The sequence below is a fragment of the Lycorma delicatula genome, chromosome 3 (assembly GCF_047948215.1).
Source record: "Lycorma delicatula isolate Av1 chromosome 3, ASM4794821v1, whole genome shotgun sequence".
NCBI lineage: Eukaryota > Metazoa > Arthropoda > Insecta > Hemiptera > Fulgoridae > Lycorma > Lycorma delicatula.
Genome location: NC_134457.1, coordinates 36,635,922 through 36,663,417, shown reverse-complemented (window position 1 = coordinate 36,663,417; position 27,496 = coordinate 36,635,922). Strand labels below are relative to the sequence as shown.

General features: G+C 29.1%; 1 protein-coding gene across 4 annotated transcripts in view; it reads right to left on the bottom strand.

The window, feature by feature from the left end:
- LOC142321503 (A disintegrin and metalloproteinase with thrombospondin motifs adt-2-like) overlaps positions 1 to 27,496 on the bottom strand; it is a 181,510-nt gene that overhangs the window by 14,320 nt on the left and 139,694 nt on the right. For 3 of the 4 annotated variants that reach the window (XM_075359638.1, XM_075359636.1, XM_075359635.1), the window contains exons 10-16: positions 20,813 to 21,006; positions 15,285 to 15,351; positions 10,882 to 10,996; positions 9,316 to 9,452; positions 6,341 to 6,598; positions 3,371 to 3,482; positions 109 to 266 (exon numbers count right to left, since the gene is read on the bottom strand). In XM_075359638.1, coding sequence (XP_075215753.1) covers positions 109 to 266; positions 3,371 to 3,482; positions 6,341 to 6,598; positions 9,316 to 9,452; positions 10,882 to 10,996; positions 15,285 to 15,351; positions 20,813 to 21,006 — 1,041 coding nt within the window. Of the gene's footprint in view, positions 1 to 98; positions 267 to 3,370; positions 3,483 to 6,340; positions 6,599 to 9,315; positions 9,453 to 10,881; positions 10,997 to 15,284; positions 15,352 to 20,812; positions 21,007 to 27,496 lie in introns of all 4 variants that reach the window. The other variant, XM_075359639.1, reaches the window with a different exon arrangement.

The window sequence follows — 27,496 nt, the reverse complement described above, 5'->3', positions numbered from 1 at the left end:
CTGGATAATTTAGCACAATCTAATGGCTGGCAATAACAATTTTTATTTTATCCAGTTAAAACAACATATGGATATTGCATTCAATATATTATTGTTACCAATAATTACCAAGCATTTTCCACCTATGCAAAATGCTTTTTTTGTAGTTTCACCTCTACTGCAATCAGTGCCAAAAGGAAAATGACCATCTTCACCATTAACTAAATAAAATCGATGGAGAACACTATCATCTTGACAAGCTAGTCTGCATGACCGATCCGGATCATCTAAATTAAAAGTAAAATAATGTTAGAATTTATAACTGCCATTACAATTTAAAAATTGCTATTAGCTGTTTAATTGCTATTACTGTATTCAGTTGCAATGAGCAACTGCAGGTGTGAAAATACTTATGTTTGTTAATGTGACTGAATTAATCTATTTCCTTTGCAGAAAACTGACAGTTGTAAATAAATACGTTATTTGGCCAGTACTAAAATCTTCACACTAAAAATTCATCTCTGCAAAACTAATGAACATAATATAACATATGAAATGCTACCGTATAAAGAAATTTATATTATCAAGTTTAATAAGTAAATATAGTTACATGACAGTAAAATTAAAATTTTTTTAAATTGTCTGCAGTTAAAAATAGAAGAAAAATATAAATAAAAGATTATGAGGTAACAAGGAAGCTTCATCTAACGTTTCTAAAAGTTAGATGTTAATAAATCTATAATTTGGTTTGGTTAAATTCTCAGTATTAGTATTCTCATTTAGTTCTCATTAGTATTCATAAGTATTCTCATTTAGTTTCTTGATGTTAATTACTGCTTTCCTTTGAATGGAATTTTTTTTTTTTACTTATGATTTTTTCCTTAAATAATTGGTTGTATAAACATAAAAATTACAGGATGAAACAATCTATTGATTTGAATGATATCCAGGAAGTCTCCATTATTTAATGCAGCTTTCTTGATTCAAGGACTATAAACAGTTGTGTTCCTTGTTGACATAATGAGTGTACCTGTAGCTAGTTATATCCAAGGATCACCATGCAGGATATTTGTAAATTAGAACCCAACAATAAAAAAATGGTTAGGAACAGTATAGGAAGTTTTGTTGAGAAGTTCTCGGTTAGCATGAGCATGATGAATGGAGGTTGCTATAAAGCCTCTTAAATGCATTCTACATTTTTTTCTAAAATCCATGGTTATCCTAAGCTCTTCCCCTTACATAAACACCCTGATTTTTCACATTTTTTAATCAGTGATAAATGTTCTTACCCAATGGTAGATCAATCCTGAAATGAATGCTGAACCATTGTTATGGTATGTGTCTTGCTAAATTGTATAACACCTAATCACCTTCTGTTACACAGATGCCATGTTGTTAATGTCTGAGGTTAGCATATGTTTAAGTGCTAGTAATGCAATTTGATGCCCACTTTCAAATGGTGGCAATTTCATTCAGTGACAAGTATAGTTATGAAATTAGGTTTCATGTATCATTCTTTTTGGTATGTGCTGTATAATTGATTTGCTAGTTTGAAACTATCAGTGCTTTGCATGGGAAGTTTATAATCACCTGCATCACTCCATTACACATCACTGAAGTATAGCAGCAAATACATTGTAGGCTGGGTAAGCAGTACAATCTTTGGTAAACAGTTTTAAAACTTAAGTGAAAAGAAGAAACATAATTGATGTTTCTCTACCAAACAGCACTGCAATTAACCTACTGGAAATTTGTAGAACTATTTTATATTAGTAAATGAAATTTTCAAGATACTTGAAGTGCAATATTTAAAACACAATGATTTTCCTCATAATTTCAGATCATTCATATTTTATTTATTCATTGGTAATATCACCTCAACTACATCTGAAGAAATAGATTAACTTAAAATGATTTAAACATTTTATGATAGAAACATTCACTACACAGATTGTAATTTTTTAATTTTAAATATGCTTAAAACCATTGCATGTGCTTCTCAAGTAGCAATAACATTACTAATTGCATGGAGAATATTTTCATTAGTAAAGGGTAGTATTTCTCTTGGATATGATGCAAAATTTTTGGTTATCTTTTCTGATAATAAATTTTTATTACTGATCCATTTTATAGATCCTCCTACATTAATTTACTTAAAAAAATCATTTAAAAAACATCATACAAAAACATATTTCTTTGTTAATGAATTTGAATTTCAGCATCACCCACATTTAGTTGTATAGATTTTATTATTTTCACAAACTGGCTTTATTATTATTATTATTATTTCATACATTTATTATTTTTATGGATTAAGTGGTCTTTAAAAACTCATTTTTTCTTATTAATTTTCTATCTTGTGATGCTGCTGTGATAAAATTTTATCGGTCTAGTGGTTTAATGTAGTTTTTATACAGTGCATATATAACATATAAAAATAGTTAAAAATTGATGTAAATAAAATTATTTTAAGATATTTTTATAAAAAAAGAAAATCTGTCGAAAAAAACATTTGTGCTATAGGATAAATTTTTAAGTGTTGCCACAGAGGATGCCCATATCTATACAAAATATCTACTTTGAAAATCAACAATGTATAATATTTCTACCAGTGATCAAATACAGAGTACTTTATGATAACAAACAAGTAAAGAAATTGTGTTTTTAATTATTGTTTTAAAATAATTTCTTCATGTGTAAAAAATTGGAAAAAGAAAAAGGTAGAAGGGAAGAGGTATATATAATAACATCCTTGTAAGTAATGCAAAAGTAAAATGATTTCAATCAATCTACCTAGTTTCACTTAAAATATAAAAAAATCAAAGAAGTTGATAAAAAAACAACTCACCATTTGATCTGTTGTACCAAACATCAATCATATTATATAACTATTGGTTTATCTACTTTTAATTTAGCTAAAAAATTTCACAGATCTTTTGTCATAGAATAATTATTTTTTTGAATCTTTTTTAGCAGTAGATGTATTCTTCCCCTACGCTCAGATTTTCCTGATGGGGAGTAGGACAGTTTCCTTCTATATACAAATTATTATTGTTTTATATTATATTTTATTAACTGTATGTACTAATAAAAAAAAATAAAATTTTATTTTGTACTAATAAAAAAAAATAAAATTTAATTAACTTTTGGTTGATAAATTACAAAATATTAATAAATATTTTTTAAACAAAATTTTTTTTTGAAATTCTATTGAGTTATAATGCTAATTCCAGCATATTTTAGTGCAACACATTTAATAAGATAGAATGTCAAAGGTTGACAGAATGTCATATAATCAGGTTAAATTCATCATCAACAATAAATTAATTTTCTTAATTTAAAACTGTTTAATTTTCTTTTAAAATCATTCATTATATGATTAAGAACATACCATTTGTAGAAGATAACTGCATCCCTAAACCAGAAAGTCTACGAACTTTCTGACTATATTTTGTACAGACAGTTGTAGCATGTTCAACAGGACTCAATGTTCTTCCACACGACTGAAACAGAAGTAAAATAAGTTCATAAATGCAGTCAATAATTATAAAATGTTTTAACTGCAGTTAAAGTTAGATACAAAAAGCATTTAAAGTAATTAGTTTCAAGAGTGAAGAATGACATTAATCTCTAATTACTAAGCTTCAAATGTTAATAATATTGATGATAACTAATTCATTCTCAGTAAATTAAAAATTCTAACAAAGCCATTCAGTAAAATTAAATATTGGTAAAATAATGAATACAATAATTGGGTCATTAAGATTCATAAAACCGTTAAATATTTGTAATTATACAAAATTTACCTGATGTAAAATTAAAAATTAGTATAGTCCTTAGATGTAGTCAGCTAGTACAGTTATCTTCCATGCTGTCAAACTTGTTCAATCTAGGATTTCTTAATTTTATCAACCCTGTTAGTGATCAACAAGTGGAATGCTGCTTTGTTGTTACAGCCATCATATTCATTTCTGTGCACTACTTCAATTACTAATTTTTTTTTGTTTAGGGTGGTGTTTCCTTTGACATTTGAATTTCCTTGTCTGTGTTTCTAAATCAGCTATTTTCTGGATTTTTTAAAAACTGTTTAAGTTAAATCTAATTTTGGTAAATAGGTAATTCAGTTGGTATTTATGAATATGTTCTACTTGAGATGCACATTTTCATTTTTCTACTAACTTTCTCTAATATTTCTATAAATAATTTATGTATGTATAAATAAATAAATAAATAAATATATATATAATTGGGTGACAGTAAAAAATGTTTACTAGAAAGTAATTTTTCATCAATTAAAAAAAGAAAAATTAAATTTAGCAAATTTTCCTACCTTAAATTGAGATCATTGTTTTGATATGAGATTATCACACCTCAATTACCTATGGATGGCCACTCAAAAATTGTTAAATTGGTTTATTATTTTAAGTTTAGTTATTAATTGTTGAAAAAAAACAATAACTTTGATGTAAAACGTTTTGGGCTACAACAACCCTAACAAAAAAGGCAGCCATTGAACATTTTTCACAGCTAGTTTCAAAAGTGGTCTGCACTGTCTGTTAATAGTTGCTCAAGAGTGAAAAACTAAAAAGAAATCTAGCAAATGCTTTTACTTTTAAATAATCTGTTTTTTGGCATAAGACCACTATTTGGGTGTATGTACTGTATGTCACTTTTGAAATTAGTAGTGTAAAATATTTAATGGGTTAAGTAAATATTTAATAGTTAGGGTTAATGTAGCGCAAAGATTTTACATGAAAATATTCATTTTTCATTGCCCTTTAAAATAATTTGTCCCTATGCTTTCCATTTAGAATTTTTGAGTTGTTCCCTGGAGGCTTGGGGTATGAGATCTCATACTGAAAAATAGATTATTTTAAGGAAAGAATTTGTTAAATTTCATTTTTTAATGTTTGCTATCCTTTATAACACCGAGTGACATAATTTTTTATTCAACATTACTAATTTTATTTTTAATGAAGTTTTTATATATAGTTTTAAAGGAGTAATTATTTAACTCATCTAACTTGCTTAAAGATTCATATTTATTAAAAGTAAATAGCTCACGAGTTTTATGTATCTTAATACTAACAAGTTTATTATTTTCTGTTAGCTGTATGTATTACCTACAATAAACTACTTTGTGTTTACTTTTCATTAGATTATGTACAGTCATAATTTATTTAGGTACTATTTTGGCTACTTTTTAAACTAATTGTGTACTAATTTAATACACTTAAGAGATGTAAAGAATGAATGTCATCCACCAGATATTTAGATAATTCCAACATGGCTTTGTTTATAAAATTTACCCATTCACTTGTTATTTTTAGCACCACATATAAATTTTGTAAACTTCAAATTTATTCAAATTGTTCACTGATAAAAGTTATAGCAATTTGCAGAAAAGAAAACATGAAATACTATTTCTAATATTTTTTCACAGTGTTTGTCACCACTTACTCGGTTAATGTCAGAAGAATGAAGAACTACAACAATACTAAGCGTCACTGTGAACCACAAATTCCATATCTTCTTGCTTTAATTGCCACTACTACTTAAAGAATATAAGATTGTTGGTGAAAGTGAAGAGGTAAAATTAAAAATAGATTAAATTCTTCAAAAGTGTGTAAGATGAGATTGTGATGTTGAAATAACTATTTTTCAAACTATCAGTGATATTTTTATAAACTTCCAAAAAGATAAGTGCAAAACAGAATTTGTTGAATATGATTCTACTGATCATAATTCATAATCATAATCATAATTCTGAGCAAGAACTCACAATTATTAGTATTTTTTACTAATTTGTTCTAAAGAATGTGACAGGTATTTTTATCATTGTTCATTCTTTTAATATAAAAATAAATGTATTTATTTGGATTTTGTTTATTGATTTTTAAGGATTTAATATTTTGTAACAAAATTTACAAATAAATTTTAAATATTACAAAAATTGCAAAACTTTTAAATTAAATATGAAATAAAATTTAAAACAAAAAGAAAAACATGTACTTCCATTTATCATAATAAATCTTCTATAATTAAATGCAAAGTGTGAAGAACCATAAAAATACAATATATATAAACAATTTGGTGTGTGTATGTTGTGACTACTGTGCTTTGAAACTTTGAAAATGACGAACTGTTGGTAATCACAAGGTTCATTAATACAACACCAACACAAGTAAACAATTTTTATCCCTTTTACATATGTGTAACCTTAATGAAATTACACTGCATTTAATATATACTTAACTCTTTTCATCTCTTTTCATGTCCTACGTTAGAAACAAACAATTGGATGCTGGATAGGAAGGGTTATAATTCAGGGTGCATGAGAAATTATAAGTAATAAAGTTACCTGAGTTTTTGGTTGACATAGCTGTACACTAGCAGTAGTATTGCATTTCCGACAAGGTCGTTTTTCAACTATATGAATTCCAGTGCCAGGACTGATACAATTGTAGAAACACTCTGAAGTAGGAAGCCATGTTCCAACAGCAACTTCCCTACGTTTGTCTCGTGAAAATAACATTTTTGGAGGTGAAGGACACATCTCTTGGGAAAGACTGAACACATCTTCTTCCCACCTTTTACCATCATACTGACAAGTAAACTCCTGAAATTACAAAGGGAAATAAATTAATAGAAATATTTAATATAAAATCACTTATATTGACAAAGTTGTATTGCAGCTATTACTTTTCATAAACAAGTCTGTCAAGAAAAATAAAAGTAAGTAAAGGTTTGTGAGAACAATATCTTTTTCTTTCATTTAATTAAAAAAAAAAGAGAAAGGCACTTTATAATTTTTTTTATCATTACAGAAGATATTTCTAAAATTTCAGTTATAAATCCAACATGGATTGGCCCAATATTTTTTGTATAAGCCTATGGGATAATATGGTTGTTTGTTAAGTAAAAAGAACAAGAATTGGGACTGTAACTAGTACAAGACATCACATTAATAATAATTGGGAACTATTAAAAAAACAATATGATTTTCTTTAGGTGAAAAAATGAAGTTGCACATTGCTTTAATAATTCACTAAAAGAGTCAGTTATAACAAAAAAATGTACCAGGTGGTCATTTAAATTGAGACACATCTATATCTCAAAAACTACACAATTTAGGAAAACTTGTTTCCCGTTAAAAGTTTTTCCATTTTAAAGGGGAAATATGTTCACAACCTATGTTGTCTTTGATAAGGTTAAATAAAGGTCATTTCAAAGTCAACTTAATTTCTTTAAAGAGGAACCTATATTTTTTATTGCAGAATTGAATTCTTTGGAAAAAGATTTCATTTCAGACTTTTTTTCTAAAATTGAATTTTTTAATTATTCATCTTCAAAACCGCTGTAGGCTTATAACTGGTACTTTTCTTTCATTAGGTCTGGCCCAACTGTCAAGTTAGATTCAGCTGATGTTAAATTTTAAATTAAATAAAATAAAATTTTAAATAAAAAATAATCAATAATGGATTAACCTAACTAAAATATATTTACATTTTAATGCATTTTTTTAATCAAATAATACATACAGGTATTATTGCCTACATGTTTCACGCTTTGGTAAGTTATGTTGACTCTACGAAAATATTTGGTTTAACAAATTACTGATACTTCAAAATTTTTTTTAATGCTCTTTGTTTAAAATAATTGCAAAAACTTACACTACATGAATTACAGCAACAAATGCTCGAAGCAGTGACCTTCTACTTCTATGCATTATTTGATATGTTTTAAAAATGACCCATGAACATTTAATAAAAGTTTTTCACCTGATATCTCTAAAAACATGTGTTATACACTCTTTCATATTTTCAGGGGTAACTGGTACTTCTAAGTATGGACCAGCTCGACCATCCAGTGATCATTGTATTCATGGCCAAAAATTATTCTGGTGAAAATTGAATAATGTGCAGAAGAGCCATCATGATCCACATCATTCTTCTCTTCTCCAAGGGTAGTTCAACAAGCAGTAAAAGCAACTGATTTTTTAGAAAATCTGCTTATTTCTCTACATTTAAATTTCCATCGAAAAAATGCGGTCCAATAAATTTACAATCTATGATTCTGCACCAAATATTGACAGTACATGGACATTGATGTTCTACTTTCCTTAGCCACTGTGGATTTTGCACTGCCCAATAATGCATATTGTCTATTTACTGCTTCATGATAAGTAGAACCTGATTCGTTAAAAAATAGAATATTAAGAAAACAATTTTGATCTACATGTGCTTTTTCCAGTACCCATCGACAAAATACTACTCTTAATTAAGTGAAATATGGTACGGATGGAATTTCAGGCGTTTTAATATTCTCAGAATACAGGTTTTTGATATCCCAGAGTCAGTGAAATTCTTCTTGAACTAATGTGAGGATTTACAATGACCACCGCAGCGACCGCTATTTCATTGTTTTCTGCTGTCACAGTATTTTGACGACAGTTCCTATTTTTGGCTTCCTGCACTTCCAGCATCACTAAACTGTTTTACAATTCTGTACACAGAAGAACAACTTGGAGTATTTCTACCAGGGACTCGTAGAGCATACAAAGCTACTGTCTGATCAACATTTTGGTGACATTCCCCGTAAAGCAAAATTACCTCAGTATTTTCTCTAATTGTAAATTGTTCCATAATTTCCAATAAACAAAAACTAAATAATTTAATATTTATTAATAGTTGGCAAACAAAGTAATAAAAAGATTAATTGAAGACACTGAAAATAACATTTACTTAGACAAATATTAATAGCAACTTGAACTTCACTTAAGACTATTTTAAAAAATTTGTTGGTGTTTACATGTTTAACTTTTTTCTTCTTCATTATTGTTGGCATCATTATTATTAGCATTGATTGTTTTTTATTTAAAATTTTATTTTCTTTTATTTAAAATTTAACATCAGCTGGGTGTAACTCAACAGCTGGGCCAGACCTAATGAAACTAAAGGCACCAGCAGTTTACAGGCCTACAGAATTTTTAAAAATGAATAACTAAAAACTATCAATTTTATAAGAAAAAAATATCTGAAATGAAATTTTTATCTTTTTCTACAAAGAATTTGATTCTGCAATAAAAAATATAGGTTCCTTTTTTAAAAAATTAAGTTGACCTTGAAATTACATTTATTTGACCTTATCAAGGACAACATAGGTTGTGAACATATTTCCCCCTTGAAATAGAAAAAAATTAATGGGAAACATTTTTTCCTAAAATGTGTAGTTTTTAAAATATAGATGTGTCTCAATTTAAATGGACCACCCGGTATATAAAAGTTACTGCTAATTAGATGTGAACATCAATTTACAGAAGAAAAATATATTTACCTGACAAACACCATTGATACAGAACATTGGTTTATGAGCTCTATGGGTACGGCATGTTGTACCATCTGGAAATGACCATCCTCTGCTTTTTGAGCCTCCACCACGTTTGTAACACCACACAGTGCAAGCTTCTCTAGCTTAATTTGAAACAAAATAATAAATGACAAGTAATTATTATTTTTAACAGTAAAAAATTTAATAAATTTTAATTAAAAATCATTTTTCCCTAAAATATAATATTATAACTAGAAGTTACTTTAAAAATCAAAATGAGTTTTCAGAAAACAAAAACAGACTGTCTGATTTTTTTTGGTAATGGTAAATGTGAATCGTATACTGATTCGTTGTAAATTAACAATTAGTGTGTATACATGTATCTGGCACTTTTCCCAAAATAAAAAATTATATACTTTTAAAAAATAACAATATTCACTTGTATCAAAGCAGACAACAAAATCATTTTTGCATTACTCAGCATATTGTTAGAAAGGATCTGCATGCTTCCACTGCAATTATTATTAATAAATTATCTAGCGTCTTAAACTTCTGACAAATTTATTTAAATTAAAAGATTTCCTTAAAAATGTTTTTTTTTTTTTTTAATGAGTTAAATAATGTTGATTAAATAAACATGAATATTCTGCATACTCATTTAACATTTATTTAATTAATTTACCCATATATTTTCCAAATAATGCTTTAAAAATTGTTATTTATAAACAATTATTAAAAGATTTAATTTATTCAACACTGATAAAATAAAAAAAATAATGGAACTATGCACATAGTTGAATCATTGCTAATCTATATATTTGTAATTATTATTTTTATGATTTTCAATTTCTAATTTTTTTCATTAATTTTATATTTTATATTGCTTCTATAATCAAGGTTCTTTCATGATTTTCCTTGTTCCTTCTAAGAAAATGCTGAAGTAATTTGTTTTTGTTTATTGTAACTTATCAAATAATAATAATTTTATGTATAATTATGTTTTAGTCAGAATTTATAATTTATTTATAGAGCATTAAAGGGTTCTGTAGAACAATAATTCTTTCACTGATTAGTATTTGATAAAAATAAAATTTCATTTGCATGAATGTTCAATGAAATGTCATTCACTATATTCACATCAAATTTGTAAAAATATTATGATGGTAAAAACTGTATTTTATAAAATATTATACATCCTTATACATCTTTGATAAAATTTTATTTTCTAAAAATTCAGTTATCTTTTGGGTAAAAAATTCTACTGATAATTTCCTCTAATTGCTAAAACTATTTGATCGGGCAAATCAGGATTATACAGCTTACATCTCAGTATTTCATTACAAACAGAATGTTATTACATTTATTATGACACAATTTTAAACTTCTAAGCCTTGTTAATATGATTTAAACAGAACTAATTTGGAATGTTTAAATCACTGAGAGTTTAAACTGTGTAACAATAAATAAAGTTAGTAAACAGTTTTTCTTAGAACCTATTTCAAAGAATGTATCTAATTAACTACATAACTATAATTTAATAGGATAAAATATTCTCTTATTAAACTTATTTACCATCAGAACTAATTCTCTGTAATCCTGTTCCAATAAGGTCTTTATCAACTTCTTGCGTTCTTAAGCATATTTCATCAGCAAAATCTCTTATTGTCATTCGAGGTACATTACCGCACTAAAACAAAAAATTAAAATTAAAACCAAACATTTATTAAAAAAAAAAACTAAAAGGAAAATAAAACGAAGTGTTTATAAGTGTGTGGCTAAAATTTGGTCTGTTTTTTACAGAGTTATTATAACTGCAAATCCTTACCAAATATTGTTGACTGTTTTAAGTCTGATAAATGATTTAAAAAAAAAACAATTAAAAATAGTTTTATTATGATATTTAATATGAAACTTTGACCTAATAGTATTTAATGTATTATTTATATAATTTTGTCTCTTAGTTTTCTGCTTTTCATGTTCTAGCAGTTTCTACGTGGCATTACATAAAGGAATTCACATTATATGTCTATATGTATAGCAAAAGGAAAGACTGTCACAGGACTTTGGTGTAACAAATCTTTCTCACAAATAAAGAATAAATAATCTAATTTAAATATTTCATGACAACTGAAGTATGGAAGAGTAGTTCTTCAAAGGATAGGGGAAATGTATCTCAGAATTTTTAAACAGAAATAGGAGTCAAAAAACCTTCACCCTAAGACCATTTCAAAAAAAAAACTTCCATATAAAATTTATTAATTTTACTGTTTCAATCTGAAAATTCAAATGTATACCTTGTTGATCAATTGTTAGCAAATAAAAATAACTTTTTTTTAAGTCTTAAGGTATTTTAAAAACAATATATTTATTCCTAATTCAAACATTTTAAATGCCAAAAAGAGTCAAGTAGTAGGCTTGTGAAACTAAAAACGTTTGCATCTAATTTTTTTATAATTAACTATGAGATGTAACGCACTTTAAATTAGGGTTGTAATATAGTTAATGAAAAATTTATTATTTATTTTTAGAGAAATTTAAAAAAAAAAGATAGTTTTTATTTGTTCATAGCTCAAAAATTTTAAATGAGAAAAACAGTTAAAAGTTGCCAAAAGTTGATTTTAAAGCCAAATGTCATCAAACATAAGGATACAAAATTTTATGACCATATTATTTACATCCTTATAACTATTTAGCAAACTTGATGCTTACAACCTATAACTAAGTTTATTGTATTGTAACATATTTATTGTATTCTCTTGTTTACATTTATCTCATTATTACTGATGTATTTTTGTATTGAATTTAAATTTGATATGTACTCGTACTTATGACATGTTACCTACCATTCCTTTGGGACCTAAGGTGTTATGTAACAACAGAAATCAAATAAATAAATAAGATATATTATTAAATTTTTAATAATTATTTACCAACACTTGTTTCACATTTTTTATTCATACATCAATTATTAACAATTTATTTTCTTGTTTACATTTATCTCATTATTACTGATGTATTTTTGTATTGAATTTAAATTTGATATGTACTCGTACTTATGACATGTTACCTACCATTCCTTTGGGACCTAAGGTGTTATGTAACAACAGAAATCAAATAAATAAATAAGATATATTATTAAATTTTTAATAATTATTTACCAACACTTGTTTCACATTTTTTATTCATACATCAATTATTAACAATTTATTTTCAGTGTTTACTGTGAATTGTGGTTTGGTTTTTGAAAATGTACGTGATTGTTTCTTTCAATTTCTTCATTTTTAGTTTTTGTTTTTTAATAAATTGGTTACTGCTAGGGTTAGATGTTTGATTAAAGTAGATCTGAAAGATTTTGAACTTTTTTGTGGGATATTCTAATGAAGAAGCTCAGCATGTAAATAAAAATCGATGAATGTTTTGAAAAATTATGTACTGCATTACATTTGTATACAGAACAATATCCAGAATTAACTCACCATTTCTATCATCTTTTTAAATGTCTTGTCAGACTTATGAGAAAAAAAGGCCAAGTTCAGCTGTATTATAATAAAAATAAATCAGATGAAACAACTATTAGAAATAGAAAGGTTTCATTTTTAATATCAGAAATACACCTTCTAGTGTTTACAAAGACCCTCATGTTTCTACTAGATGTCAATTATTACATTCAGGGATTATCTGGTGTTCTATTCAAGGATTCTTAGAGATAACCAAATATATTTTTTACACTTTCCTCTACATCAGGATCTGAATAAAATTACTTGTAACTTGAGAAGAATTTGTAAATGATCACAATTAAAAATGAAAGATGCCAATTTTTTTTTTGAGGTAAGGATATAGTCAGCAGCAATGCCAATCAAGAATGTGTATTTTGTGAATATGTACTGTTGGATCAAATAACAATCTGCTCTGGATGAAGATCATGGTCCACTGAAGGTACTATTTTAAACATAAGATCATGGTCCACAGAGGTAAATTTTAAACAGACAAGCTTGCAAGTTAATTAATAATGTACTTAAATTTATTGAAGAAGAAACAACAGCAAAGAAAATATTCTTAATCCCTGTAGGTTAAGTGCGTGTATGTGCTGCAGAGTGTCAGTTTAAACAATTTATAGTGTAAGGCTAGAATATAAAATTATTTGTGATACTGGACAACCCAAAAAAATTCTTATGATAGCAAATAAACATCATAAACATAAAATCCATTCACAGATATGGATGGTTTTGATGTAGATGTGATGTGCTGGATCATATATAAGTTCGTAAAACAAAAGCACTTCCAATGGCATAAAATTTAAAAACATCATTAGAGAAAAAAAAATAGAATTTAAAAGTTGCATAAATAGTTCGTACGATTTATAATAAAAATTTATTCTAAAATAGTCAAACTGAAAATATCAGATTCAAGATTTGGAAGAATGCAAGAAGACTGAAAATAATTTAAAAAATGTTATTGGAAAACCAGGATATCCAAAAACAGAGGTTAACTTATTTAAGGAAAATTACAAAAAAATACCAACAAAATGGGTGACCATTGTTTATATGAATTCTATATACCTTTCAGGCATGTAAGGAACAAGATGTCCTGTGTTGATATTAGTGAAGTATATAAACTTATATCAAAAGTAGTGAGACTTATAATTAATCATATTTATGGTGAAAACTGATTTGTAACTAGTGGTCTGGTAATTTGACGGTTAAATGAAAATGAATGAGATTATCACAATCAAATTAACAACACCAACTATGTGAAATGGATTCAAGAAAGATTAATATATCTAATCTACAAATTAAAACAGTTGTTTTAGAAAATTCTCTGTACTGCAATAATAATACAACAAAGCACCCAGCAGCAGTACCAGAAGATGGTCACAATATTGTGTTTACAGAAAAATAAGTTATCATTCATGGGAATTTTTAAACCTGATTATAGAAAGTCATAAAAATATACAATCCAAGATTTAATAACAAATATGTTACTGATAGAACACTTCAAGATTATTGATGAGATGTCTTAGTTTGCTACTAACCATTCATCTTTATACCTAGTAATGCTATTATGAGCAGATATAAAAAAACATAAGCTAAGAATCATTTTTTCTCTAAAATTGAGGAGGTGATTGGAGTATGTGAAAAATCATTTTTCACAGTAGGACTTGAAGCTTGGATTCCAGTGTAAACATATAAAAAAAAATTGAGGAATTCTTTAACAAGAACTTCTAGTCAATGATGTCGGAGTAGATTCTTTTATAATTTCTTTAGAAGAAACAGAAAGCAATTTATTGATCACTGATTACTGCTCTGTAATATCTCAATCGAGGAGTTTTAGTAATATAATTTAAAGTAAGTAGCAAATTTTTACATTTAAAAATTAGATTTAAAAATTGCATTTGAAGATTGAAAAAACTGTACCTACGTTATTGCAATTAATGATAATGTGAATTTTACTTACAGGAAAAATTTAAATAGTGATATCTAAATTTAAATAATGTGTTATCTAATATTGAACTGGTTACAGACTGACATTTTTTTAGTAATACACTCATTGTCTATTAGAGATATGGGATTCTAAGGCTGGACTAAAATATTCTCAATCCTGTGGGTTAAGTGCACACATGTGCTGCTGCAATGTTAGCAGTGTCAGTTTGAACAATTATAATGTAAGGAAAAAATATAGAATCATTTGTGAAAACTGAGTAATTAAGTAACTATCATTAAAAAAAAAAAAAACATTCAAATTATAAAGTTAATTAAACTGCTTATTAAGTTACAAGTTACTTTATAATAAATAGATCATTCATGCAACAAATTAATAAAGAAAAAACCAACATGATTATTATTATTATTATTATTATTATTATTATATATATATATATATATATATATATATATATATATATATATATATATATATATATATATATATATATATAAATAAAAGATAAATAAGAAATGATGAAATGTAAATTTTACCTGACTGGCAACACATGTTTTGTATTTACGGTCATGCCCAGCACAAGCTTCACCACCATTTTCAGGTCTGAAAAATATTTATGTTAATGAAGAAATTTAAAAAAAATTACAAAAAAAAAAAATTAAAATATTTTTTAATATATATATATTATATTTATTATGTATTAAATATACATTAATATATATATATATATTACAGACAATATATCTACAATATCATTTTCAGTTTAGGTCATCCTACATTTTTTCCTGAAGGACAGTTTTCATTAATTAAATATTTATCACTCTCTAATTCTACTGAAACCTATAACTAATTAATATATATTTAAAACAGATATCTGGTTTATCTGGGATCCAGTAGAAATATATGCCTTTTTAAAAAGAGCTTTAAATCCTATGATAAAAAAGGGAAACTTCAAACAAATTGGCAAACTATTAATTTAAAATGTATTTTTAATGAATTGGGATGAATTTTCAATGTGAATTGGGATGTAAAAAAAGTGTTATCCTTTATTCACTAAATGATAAAGAGTCTACATTATTTTTTTATAGATGTATGTCAACATTTATATAATTTATATTCACAACTTATTTTCAAAACATTTTTCAAAAATCACTGAATTCCTCTACTGATAGTGTAATGAATACCTCTACACTGAATGTAATCTAATGATTGCTGTGCTTTTTATATATAATAATTAATTAGTAATGTGAATAATGAGATAAGAATAGAAAATTTTCTGTTTCAATAATTATGAATCAGAGCTCTTACTTGCAGTTTATCAGCGTTCAACCTACAACTGTAATGATATATTTTTACTTAAGGTAGAGGCTAATAAAATAAAAAATGATTATGGACACTCAACTAATCTTTATCTATCCTTGAATTAAACTACACATCATTAATTGCATTGAATATAAGATATTAAAATGATACATATGAGTAACACTAGTCAACAAAAAAAAAATTTGTGTTTCTGGAATCATATATGGTGATTCTAAATAATTTGCTGAATTCAAAAATGTTATCAGAATTTGTGCAATATGTCACGTTTTTTTGATACATACAATTTATTTACCAATAAATCCATAATTACTGAAATCAATATTTAAAAGGAAAATTATTACTTATGTGTATTCATAATTTTATTAATTTATTAATTATTAATTATGTGTGTTCATTTAACATTTTTTTAAATCAACTAAATTTTTTATTTTTTCAAACAAATACATTAATACAATTTTAAAATAACAATTTTTAAAAGTTTTAAACTTTGGAATTATCTTAGCTTTAATTTTTAAAATATGTTGACAAATTTTTCGCTTGTACGATGTTTGATCAGTTTCTCTAAAAAAAATTCAACAATACTCACAATCATTCCAGGATACCATCTTCCTTGGTACCGATGCTCCATGATCAGAATATCCTGATGGAAATACTCTTCTTGCTCATCACTAACAGAGCCCATATTTTCAAGAAAAAAAAGTCTAGGTGGGAGTGTAGGAAATAAATTTTTAATGACATCCTACACCCTAAACAATTGTAGCTTTTTAACAGCTTATTAACAAAACAAAAAAACATAGTTTTCATCTTTTCTGTTGCCTAAAAAACCACCAAAAACGTCTTTGAAGGACTTCGCTACAGTTAGTTCACATTTGCTTAGTTTTTTGTAAAAAATTTGAGTCCTTAAGCAGTTTTTGATTTGCAGACCGATAAAAATACCTTCCTTGAGCTTAACATCACTCAGTTTAGTAAAACTTATTTTTAAATGATTAAAAATCCATCTTTGTCTAGTGCCTTTACAAAATATTTCTTGAGTTCAAGTTCTATGTGAAGTGGCAGCAGTATGATTTTACAACTTTTAATTAATGATAAATACTTTACATTTTTTTCACCAACCACAAAGTTCTGCCGCAATGGCCAGTTCTTTACTTGGTGATGACTTTTTGTATCATTAATATCCCAAAGACAAAGAAAAAACAATAATATTTTGGAAACCCACCTTGTAAACCAAGAAGTTTGCAATAACTTCAGTATCACTGCAAACTTGCCACATATGCTCTTTGTATTTTATTGCTTCTAATATTGATGCCATAGTTTCATAAGTTTCTTTCATACCGAATGCATGAGCTAATGGAATGGATGGTTGTTTATTACCATTATGCAATAAAACTGCTTTCATGATAATTTTAAAAGAGTGAATAAAAAGATGCCATTCTTCAGGAATATGCTGAATTTCAAGCTCTTTCATCAGGCCATCGATATCAGTACAAATGTACAATGACGTTTTCATAGTAAAATAAATTGAAAGAATTTTATTTCATGTTCTAAACTTTTGTTTTTTCTGCTAAAAGATTCCACTGCTGCAGTCGACCTCGGACATTCAGCTTGCTGCTTTGATAACATTAAATTGCGACCTAAATAATTAAGTTCATGTTGTTGAATTAAATGAGGAGATTTCTCATCAGATACAGGAAGAAATTTTTCAACATCCTCTACATCATTTGCTTCATTTTCAGATTGTTCTTCTAGCAGTGTCAGATTAGATGGTGTTACAGGTATAGGTAACTCCTCTCTGTGTGGTACTGGCATTAGAGCTGAGGATACACCTGCATTATTTTATGAAATTTCTATTTTTGAATGAAAATCCAAATATATTTGTCATATAAAAGTAGCAATTGGTGAAGGGGTCCTTATGTTAACGCCAAAACATCGGTAAAGTAAATGGGATGGCTCATCGTTTCTCCTTCAACCATTCAGTTAGAATTATTGAGCACGATATACAAATAACATGAGGCACCCAGATTTTATCTTGATTCCTGTGTGCACAATCTAAATAAAATTTAAAAGCTGTTTTTTTTCAATTCAGAGATAGTCTTTCTTTGAGATTTAGCTGTAAATTTACCACACACATACAAAAACTGTCTGAATGATTTGAAATCCATGAACTTTTGCAGAAGCCATGTTGTAGCAAATAAAAACGAGAAAAATCACTTTTATATTTTAAAGAATCAATGAAAACATCGCAAAACACTAACAACTCTGTGAAACACAACACACACTATAGACAAGTGAAGCTAGACAATAAGATTTTAAAATCTGTAATAGGTAACAACAGATGTCTGTGTGAAGTCACCATGCAGACATGTTTGTATGTGTCTGTTTCTCATGACACAGTGTATTTATTTATTTTTTTTTTCTTTATTAAGCGTGCATGACTATAGTTTAACAGTAAAGATACAGAAGCTATTCTTAATTGTAGTCAGTGGTTGATCAAAATAACTTTATTATAAAAAAAATCTATGATTTATAAATTTACAATTTACATAAAACCTCTACTTGGTAACACAATTTCAACAGCTATTTGAAATCAACACCAAAATTACAGTGAGAAAAGTTGTGTAACATGTTATATATAAATTTTGTATTGACTAGTGTAATTAAAACTGTTTATTTATAACTTAAAACATCATCAACTGCCAAAACACACCTAGGCGGAATTAAAACAGGTGGCGCTCCAAACCATTTATGATTATTCGGAACAGGAATGGTTACACATTTAAACAGATGGATTATCAAAACTGGGAACAGGAGCTGCGTACTACGGCTGCTGCTTTCAGGGGCATCTTGAAGTTGGCACTCCACAGAGCAATTATGAGGGAGAGATTGCTGTGATTCAAGCAGCCGCCACCCAACTTGAAATCCTTTCTATACAGAAGGCAGTTTTCTTTGTCGATTCGCAAGCAGCCATCGCAAACAAACTGGGATGTCAAGGATGGCAGTTGAAATTCCAATGAGTTCCCAACCATGTTAACATATATGGTAATGAAATGGCTGACAAATTGACAAAGCTGGGAACCTCTCTGCCTCAGCTGTCCAACATTCCTCTTGACTCAGCCAAAGCGCAAATAAACTCGGCAGTCAATAAATGAATTGGCAAAAACCGCAAAGGATCAGCGGGAGGCAAGAAGTGGGAGAGCTTTGTCATACATGGTCCTATAAGCTATAGACTCCTTTGAGCAATCAGTGTTGCTGCATTTAGATTAAAAACTGGACATGACTATCTGGCCTAGCACCTACATCGCATATAGGTTCTGACTTCTCCAGCATGCTAACTCTGCAGCCAGAAAACTACAGATGCAGACAATCTGGGTTCCTGCAATGCTCTGGACCACTCGCAAAGGGGTGATGAAGGTCCCATTTACACAGAAGCACACCTATAGTGATCAGCATGTCACAAAATGGCTCAACAGCCATGAGTGGGCATTGGCTAGTAAGTAAGTAAGTGTTATTTCTGTAAATCTCAATATATGAACATTTGTTATAAGTAGCAAGTAGAGATAACTAACAGTTTTATAAATACATTAGCAGACAGTTTCCCAATTATGAACCTCTGATTTGGATGTATGCAATTAATAATGTATGGAGGATTGCTAGAGGCCTGCATTTGTAAAAAAGAATGTGACAAGATTTTCATTTAATCAATTAAGCAAAAAGTTTGTCTTAATATTTTCATGAAATGCAGAATGTTACTTTGCAAGTACTAATCATATTTCATATTTGTTCCAAAAAAATAAATACTTGTTCTAAAAAGTTATAAATATACTAAAAATGTATTTTTTCAAACAACACTTTTAATTTTAGTCAAATACAATTCCACTGGAATGTTTAAAGGTAATCTGTTAAAACTTCTCCTTTAGTGGTACTGTTTTTAATTCTGTCTATTTTCAGATTCTTTCAAAATTGTCTGAGTGCAGGAATAAAACTGTGAAATTCGTATATAAAATCTACTGAGATCAACAGTGGCAACAACAAACCTTGAAGAAAAGTTACTTAAAATGTATGAATTAATTAATGAGCGGCAGAAAAATCAAAGTAATGTTAGAACATTACTTCTACAAAATCAATAGCATTTTGATGAAGTTTAAACCTACTCTTTTTAAACCTACTGGTGTCAAGAGACATTTATGGCAATTTAATTTTACAAAAAAAATATATATACTGGAAAAGGAACTCATGCAGTTTGTACAATAATTGGTTTTATATGACCTCAATTAGGAACAAAACTGTACAAACTAATTAGGTAAATTTTTGGGCGGAAGTCTATACATACTGCACACATTTATTTACTATTCAGTTTGAAAAACAGTAATAAATCAATTTTTATAACAAGATTGACTGAATTTTTGCTTTTTCCTTCATTTTTACTGAGATTATTAAAAAAGAAAACTAGAAACATATAAACTTAGGTGGGCAATGTAGATCGGAAAGACCACTGATGAGGCATGAATATTTGTTAAAAGGAGGATTAGTCAAATATAACAAATAAAAATTACATTTAGTTAGAGTATTATTTTAAACAGAATAGCCATTTAAGCATATAATTCAAACAACATAATGCCATAATTATTTTTAATATTTCATAAATACTATGAATTATAGGTAAATTTAAGTTAACCAACACAAAATTGATTGAAATTGCAATTAATGATATGACTCATTCACTTTGGTAAAGTAATATATACACCTTGGATTGTTGCATTGTCGTGATGCAAACATTACTCCAGTACTTCCAGCAGATAAAGATCCTCCTTCACCATGTAAACAACCAGATGCACAGTCAGAGAAATGTCCCCATCCACTCCACCCTCCATCAACTGGCTGATCTAATGCTTGTAATGCAGAAAGACCTCTAACTACGCACCTTCCACTTCTACACCACTGCAATTAAAAAAATATACAATAGTAATAAGAAAAAAATTGATGAGAGCAATTTTTTTTAAATTCTTTTTTTTAATAGAATGTGTTACTATAATAGTACGCTCCAACTTCAGCATTAGGCTCCCATAATGTAATAATGAAAATTTAATAATACAAGAAACTAACAATTGATATGTCAGATGTCATTTTGTTTCTAAATATCACTGATCATGTTAAACGTTTTTGTTGCAGGATTCTATTATAAAAAGGATCCATTAAGTTTAGCTTTACATAGAATATATCAGCTACATACAGAAGACCAATGTTATATGGACAAAAAAGATACCAACCAATACCAATTTTTTTAGTGGGAACATCTATTTGATTAGTATCACAGAAATAGAAGTTTTTTTTAGAAAAAGAAGTTTACATCATAAGAGAAAAGTATTTAACAATAACATCTCGCCTTATTAACTGTGGGCTTTAACAGCAACTGTATCAAAAATGAAGAACGCTCATCATTTTTCTGTTTCCACTAAGGTCCTTCTTGGTATCTGGTGTTTGATTTAGATGTGCATCTGCCTCAAAGGGCCTTATAAAGCGATCGAGTTTTTTTTCTACAAGGTATGGGCGAAGAAGTGGCAATGGCTGCTGGTATAAGTACCCTGTAACAAGCAAGGGTTCACCCAGGTAGGGCTCACCTTAGTCCTGTTTGCGCTCTTTTCAGAGTGGGGGGCTATAATCAGTGTTTTCATAATTGCTTGGACAGCAAGTAAGATATCATTGGGGTTTCTTAAAGGTCCTCGAAGCGCCTTTGCAACAGTTGCAGACAAGTGAACCTGAAGCATAATGTTCTTTGTTTTGGCAAATGCATTTGCCAAGTATGGAGGCAGTTTCCGTCCTGGTACCAGTGCATGTGCCTATTAGGGCAGAGTGGAAACACTATGCCGAGGTTCTTAAAGGCAAGTGGAAGGCTAGCTTAGCTTGCAAGCAGCCAGAAGTCATCTTCCAAAACAGGAAGGAGGTCTCCGCAAAAAAAATGAAAGAAATTAGAGAGGAATTTCGGGACAAGAAATCAAATTTAAAAACTAGGAACATAAAGGACATTAGGAAAGGTCTGGTTGTCACAGCAGATGACAGATGACAAAGAGACAGTTAAAGTCATTTCAGAATCTGTTGTTAGTAAAATGATGGAGGTCAAGGTGGATCAGAAATGTAAAAGGAGGCCTCGAGTCATTGACTATAATGTACATCGTCTGTGTCTGAGGAGGTTATGTCTCTCATATGGGAGCAAAACACCAACTTGGATGAGACGATATTCAGGTGATGGTAAGTTTTTGTTCAAAACTGGTAGATGTGATGTCCAAAGATATAATAGTATCTAATAGTTAGTATCTAGTAGTAATATAATAGTATCTAGTAGTTATATAATATTATAATAGTAGTAAGATATAATAGTAGAAGTTGGGTCTGCTCTGTTTAACAAATTTTTTCTGAGGGTAGGTAGTTTGTGGTATCCTCTTCTTGAACAGTCAAGGAGTACATTGATGTTCAGAGATGTTTTAAGTATAGATTTGGTCATAGAGCTAAATTCTGTCAATATGCTTCACTCTATGCTTGTAATGGTGATGGGGTTCACAAATGTGAACAGTGCCCTAAAATGTCTGAGGCTCCTACTTGTGTAAATATGCAGAAAGTTGTGCAAGGATTGCAAGAAGTCAGTCGACAGTAATTACTGTGGTTGTTATTTAACAACTGTCAAGATGTATTTTAAGTCATTGGATGGTTAAGTTTGGACAGATAAATTCTCAAGGTTCTTAAATTGTTCAGATTGAGTAAGGTGAAATTGTTAAAAGGAGGTTCCTCTACACAATTTTTCTACAACATCCATAAATTGTACAGGGCGATCAGGTTTTATTGGTTGGCAAACATTTTATACTGGAAGTAACAGTATGTATGCAGATCTGTGTAGGAGGACATTGGACTCTGTCTTTTCGAGGCAAGTTTCTGATACTCATTATATTGCTGTTAAACTTGTTATTGATGATCTTGATTTCTGTGTTATTAGTTTGTATTTTCAATAGAGATCCCACTGAGGAATATTTAGATAAGCGGGATAGAATTCTTGGTCTTGTTGGTAGCTGTCCTATAGTGCTAGGTGCTGTTGTAAATGCTAAATTGCTTCTTTGACATAGTGGAGTCACAATGATAGTGGTGAATTAGTTGAAGGCTTTGTTATACAGTATGAATTAGAGGTCTTTAATGTTTTCGATGAATTATCAACATCAACTGGAGTGATAGATGGAAGGAGGTTGTTTGCTGGAATGAATATTGACATTATTGTTGGTAGGAATATTCATGGCAGGACTGATGCACAGTATGTTGTTGATGATTGTTTTAGTGATCATTGATTAATTATTTTTGAGTTGATTAAGAAGTTGCAAGATGCATATAGATGCAAAGTCCCTGTTAATCAGGGGCGATTCCTACACAGGAAGGTGGACTGGCTTGAATTTGTTAATATTATATGTGTTAGACTCTGTGTCTTAGACTGAATTCTGGATGATATTCAGTTGGAAAACTGGGCAGAAAGATTTTCTCTGGCTTTCATCAATGACATGAGAATTCAATTCCTCGTAGTTCAGGTTGAGCGAAAATTTCCCCTTGATGGACTAGACAGTTGTCTTTGTTGAAACAGTCTGTGAATAGTCTCAGAAGAGCTGCTCAGCAGGAGAGTTATGCTGAACAACGAGTGGTTTTGGTATATGACTATCGAAGGCAGATGTCCAAGTATTTTCACTTGGTCAGGACTTCAAAAAGGGATTCATGGCATTCTTTTGTTTGAGAACAAGGAAATAAAGATCCTTGGAGTGTTGTATATAGAATCCTAGGACATAAACATAGGAAAAATATTCTTTTATTGGCTTTCTCGACCCAGTAGGGTGTTGTTTCTTATAAAGTTGAGATCTTAAATATTCTATTGAATGATTTATTGCTGAATGATGTGTCTAATGAAACCTCGTATAATCTGTCCAAGAGGAAGTTGCTGCTTTTCACTCTGATGTATTATGTGTGGAAATTACAGAGACAGAGGTACATCACGTAATTTGTAGTTCTGGTAGGAATAAAGACCGAGGATTCTGTGGAATCATGATAGAGCCCTTGTCCGTTCTGTTGGAATTTTTATTGGTACTTTGACTAGAATTTATAATAGGATATGCTGCTAGCTGGCTATGTCCCTGTTTGCTGGAAAAAGGTATTCTAAAATTGTTGTTTATAGTTTAATAATTGTTTGAATCATAATGTCAGATATCAGAATTCAGTTTTTCCTGTTCTGCATGAACCACAAAAAGACAGATTCATTTATTTTTTAATTTTCTGACAGTTTTTAACATTATGCTGTTTGATTTTGTCTTTACATTTAATCCAGTCAGAAACTGTGGAAATTCAGACACTGAAATTTCTGCTGTATTATGCAAAATATCACAATTTTAAACCCTTCTTCCCTTCTTACAGCTTCCAATTTTTTTCATTGGTTATAACTGTATGTTTATGTTTATACAATATTATTGCTAAATTTTACTCTGCCCTACTAACAAAAATGACCGCAAACAATGTGAAACAAAAGTCACGTTTTATCTTCAAGTGTAAACAGTGACACCATTCACATTCAATCACAATATAGGAATGAACTCTTTGCAACTGAAATGATATAACTTGTGTCTGGAGTGTAGGTCCACTGATGATATGCGCCATGTATATGGCGAGATATAGGTGGAGTTTTTGAGTGAAATATTCCATCTTAGAGGAAGGTGCAGAGATCACACTTCCACGAATTGGTTAATTTGATAGTCAAGGTAATAAGTTATGTTAGGTAACTGTGGTTGGAAGAAGCCACATGAAAGCAATAGTAGCAGGTCGTATAAATATCCTGATGAAAATGTCTGCTGAGGCAATTGCATCGGTGGAATCCTGTCAGAAGCCAAATTGATGACAGTGTCGTGTTATCAAGTTTAGAGGGTCTAAAAGATGACCTTGGTAAAGCCCATCAAGGCTAGGACTGGAGAGAGTAGTGTAGCCCTCTCCATTCCAGTCGGGTCTCTTCCCCAATGGGGATCAAAGTGTAACCTTATAATGTATTTCTACAACAATAAAGTAAATGCAATAAAGGATTCATACTTATTTCTATAGTGTTTAAAACAAAAAATCAATGTAAAACTTTGTTTTATTTCAATCATCTAAGTTTTAACTGTTCTTGGAATGTACACATGAAAGATGTTGTAAAGTAGCTGATGGCAATGCAGCATACAAAAAAAGAAATGCATATTTCCAATTTGAGCACGTGATCTAATAGAATAAAGTTTGACAGAGCACTTGACAAAGGTTTTGATAATGTAATAAATGAAGAGATTGGGTTTATACTTAAAGGAATCAGTTGGAAACTTCTTTCTACAGAAGGAAACTTCTTTCTCTTTGTCAGCATTAACAAAACTTTCTGTGGCTTGACTTAAGTGGGTCTGCCCAAACTATAAACAAAATATGTTGTGAACAGTGTATGAACAATGCCAATTACTGTTTTACATGAAGTATTTTTTGTAAATATGTGACAGGTGCCATTCTGAATATTCAGATAAAAAATGCAATGTTTTATTTAATAAATATGATTCTGCATGTAACAGTTCGCTATAAATGTTGTTCATATTCTAAAATTTGAAAGAGTTAACAATGCCTCTAAAAATATGTATGTACTATAGAAGAGAAATCATGAAATTAAACCATTAAAAGTGTACAATGTGGGAAAACTGATCACTTTGATCTTCTGCACATAAAAATGATAAAATCAATCATTAATAATATATGTAAATATCTCACGCCTAGTCAGCTCAGTTAACTAAACATCTTAATATAATTGTAGTATGTAAACATTGTTTTACTTTCTATCACAACTAAGATCATAAACTACACAAGGACATGAAAGCCCACTTGCACCACTGCAACAAACCTGCTTATATAAAAATAACAATCTTACAAAGATTGATTTATTCTGTTGATGTTTATAAATTATCAAAACATGGATACCATTCCTGTAGTAGTGTATGCTGATTTTGAGACTATGTTAAATTCTGTATCATACAATCCTGATTTAATTGCAATCTTTACACATGCTGTCATGAATTCATAGCCTATGTATGTACTTTGTTTGTCACAAGTCAGTTGATGAAATTAAACGTGTCAACTAGAAATACCTCTGTTTACCAAGATCCTCATCATGTTATAAAGTAACTAATACAGTAGGCAAGGTACTAGTCGCAGAAAAAATTAAAGACATAGTAAACAAAAAGATTAAAATACTAGTTAATGATTAGCTAATGCCTCCAAATGTGAAATACTTCATTTGATTGCTATCCGGAGAACTTAGAATTTCTCCAATTTTACTTGTAAGTACAGAGTAGCATTATTTAGCAGCTTAACCTAAAACAAGAAAGAGTTGGATTTCATTATTGGTATATAATTTGACTGTCTATGACATACATCAGAGGGAGTTGGACTATGAGCATAAACATTTAAAAGTGATACCTAAATTAAATGAAAAAACTCATCAGCAAAAATTTATAAAGTTTATAGACACTTTTCACAGTGTATGGTGTACAGTTTAGTAAAGTTAATATATAACTTAGCAAAGGATGCATTTAAATGTACAGCCAGGTTCTTCAGTTATGAAAACAAGCCACTGGTTATAAAATTCACTTGGTCCTGGTTTAACTGGATGCAGACTCTCCATAAAAACATCCCAACTGTTTGTCTGTAAACAAAAGTGTTGGGCAAGTTCAAAGATTAGGCAACTGATGTGATTTTATTGGAGTATAAAAGGCTCAGCCAAAAATTTAAAAACAGAGTTGTTGAATCCATTAATAAAATTACAGATATTGACTATGCTAGACAAGTACTGTTACTGATCCGAACATCAACCAGATTGACCATAATGTTGCCTTCCAAACAATACAATCATTCCAAACAGAAGCAGCATATATTTAGTCCTAAGCACAATCTAAATACACAAAATTAATTTTTGTTATTATTTTTAACACTTATACTTTTTTATTTCCATCTCTATAATAGACTGGCAGTGTAATCATAGCTGTTCATGACCTTTATGTAATTAGGCTATAAGAAGTCTAAAAAAATTACAATTTATTTATTTTTATTTTGAGTTCAGTCATTTGACTGGTTTTTGATGCAACTTTCCAAGATTCCTTATCTAGTACCAATCATTTCATTTTGGTATACACCCTACATCCTACATCCCTAACAATTTGTTTTACATATTCCAAACGTTGCCTGCCTGCAAAATTTTTTCCATCTATCTGTCCCTCCAATATCAAAGCGACTATTCTAGGATGCCTTAATTTAATATGTGGCTTATAAGTCTGTCTCTTCTTTTAGCTATGTTTTAGCAAATGCTTCTTTCGTCATCTATTTGCCGCAACACCTCTTCATTTGTCACCTTATC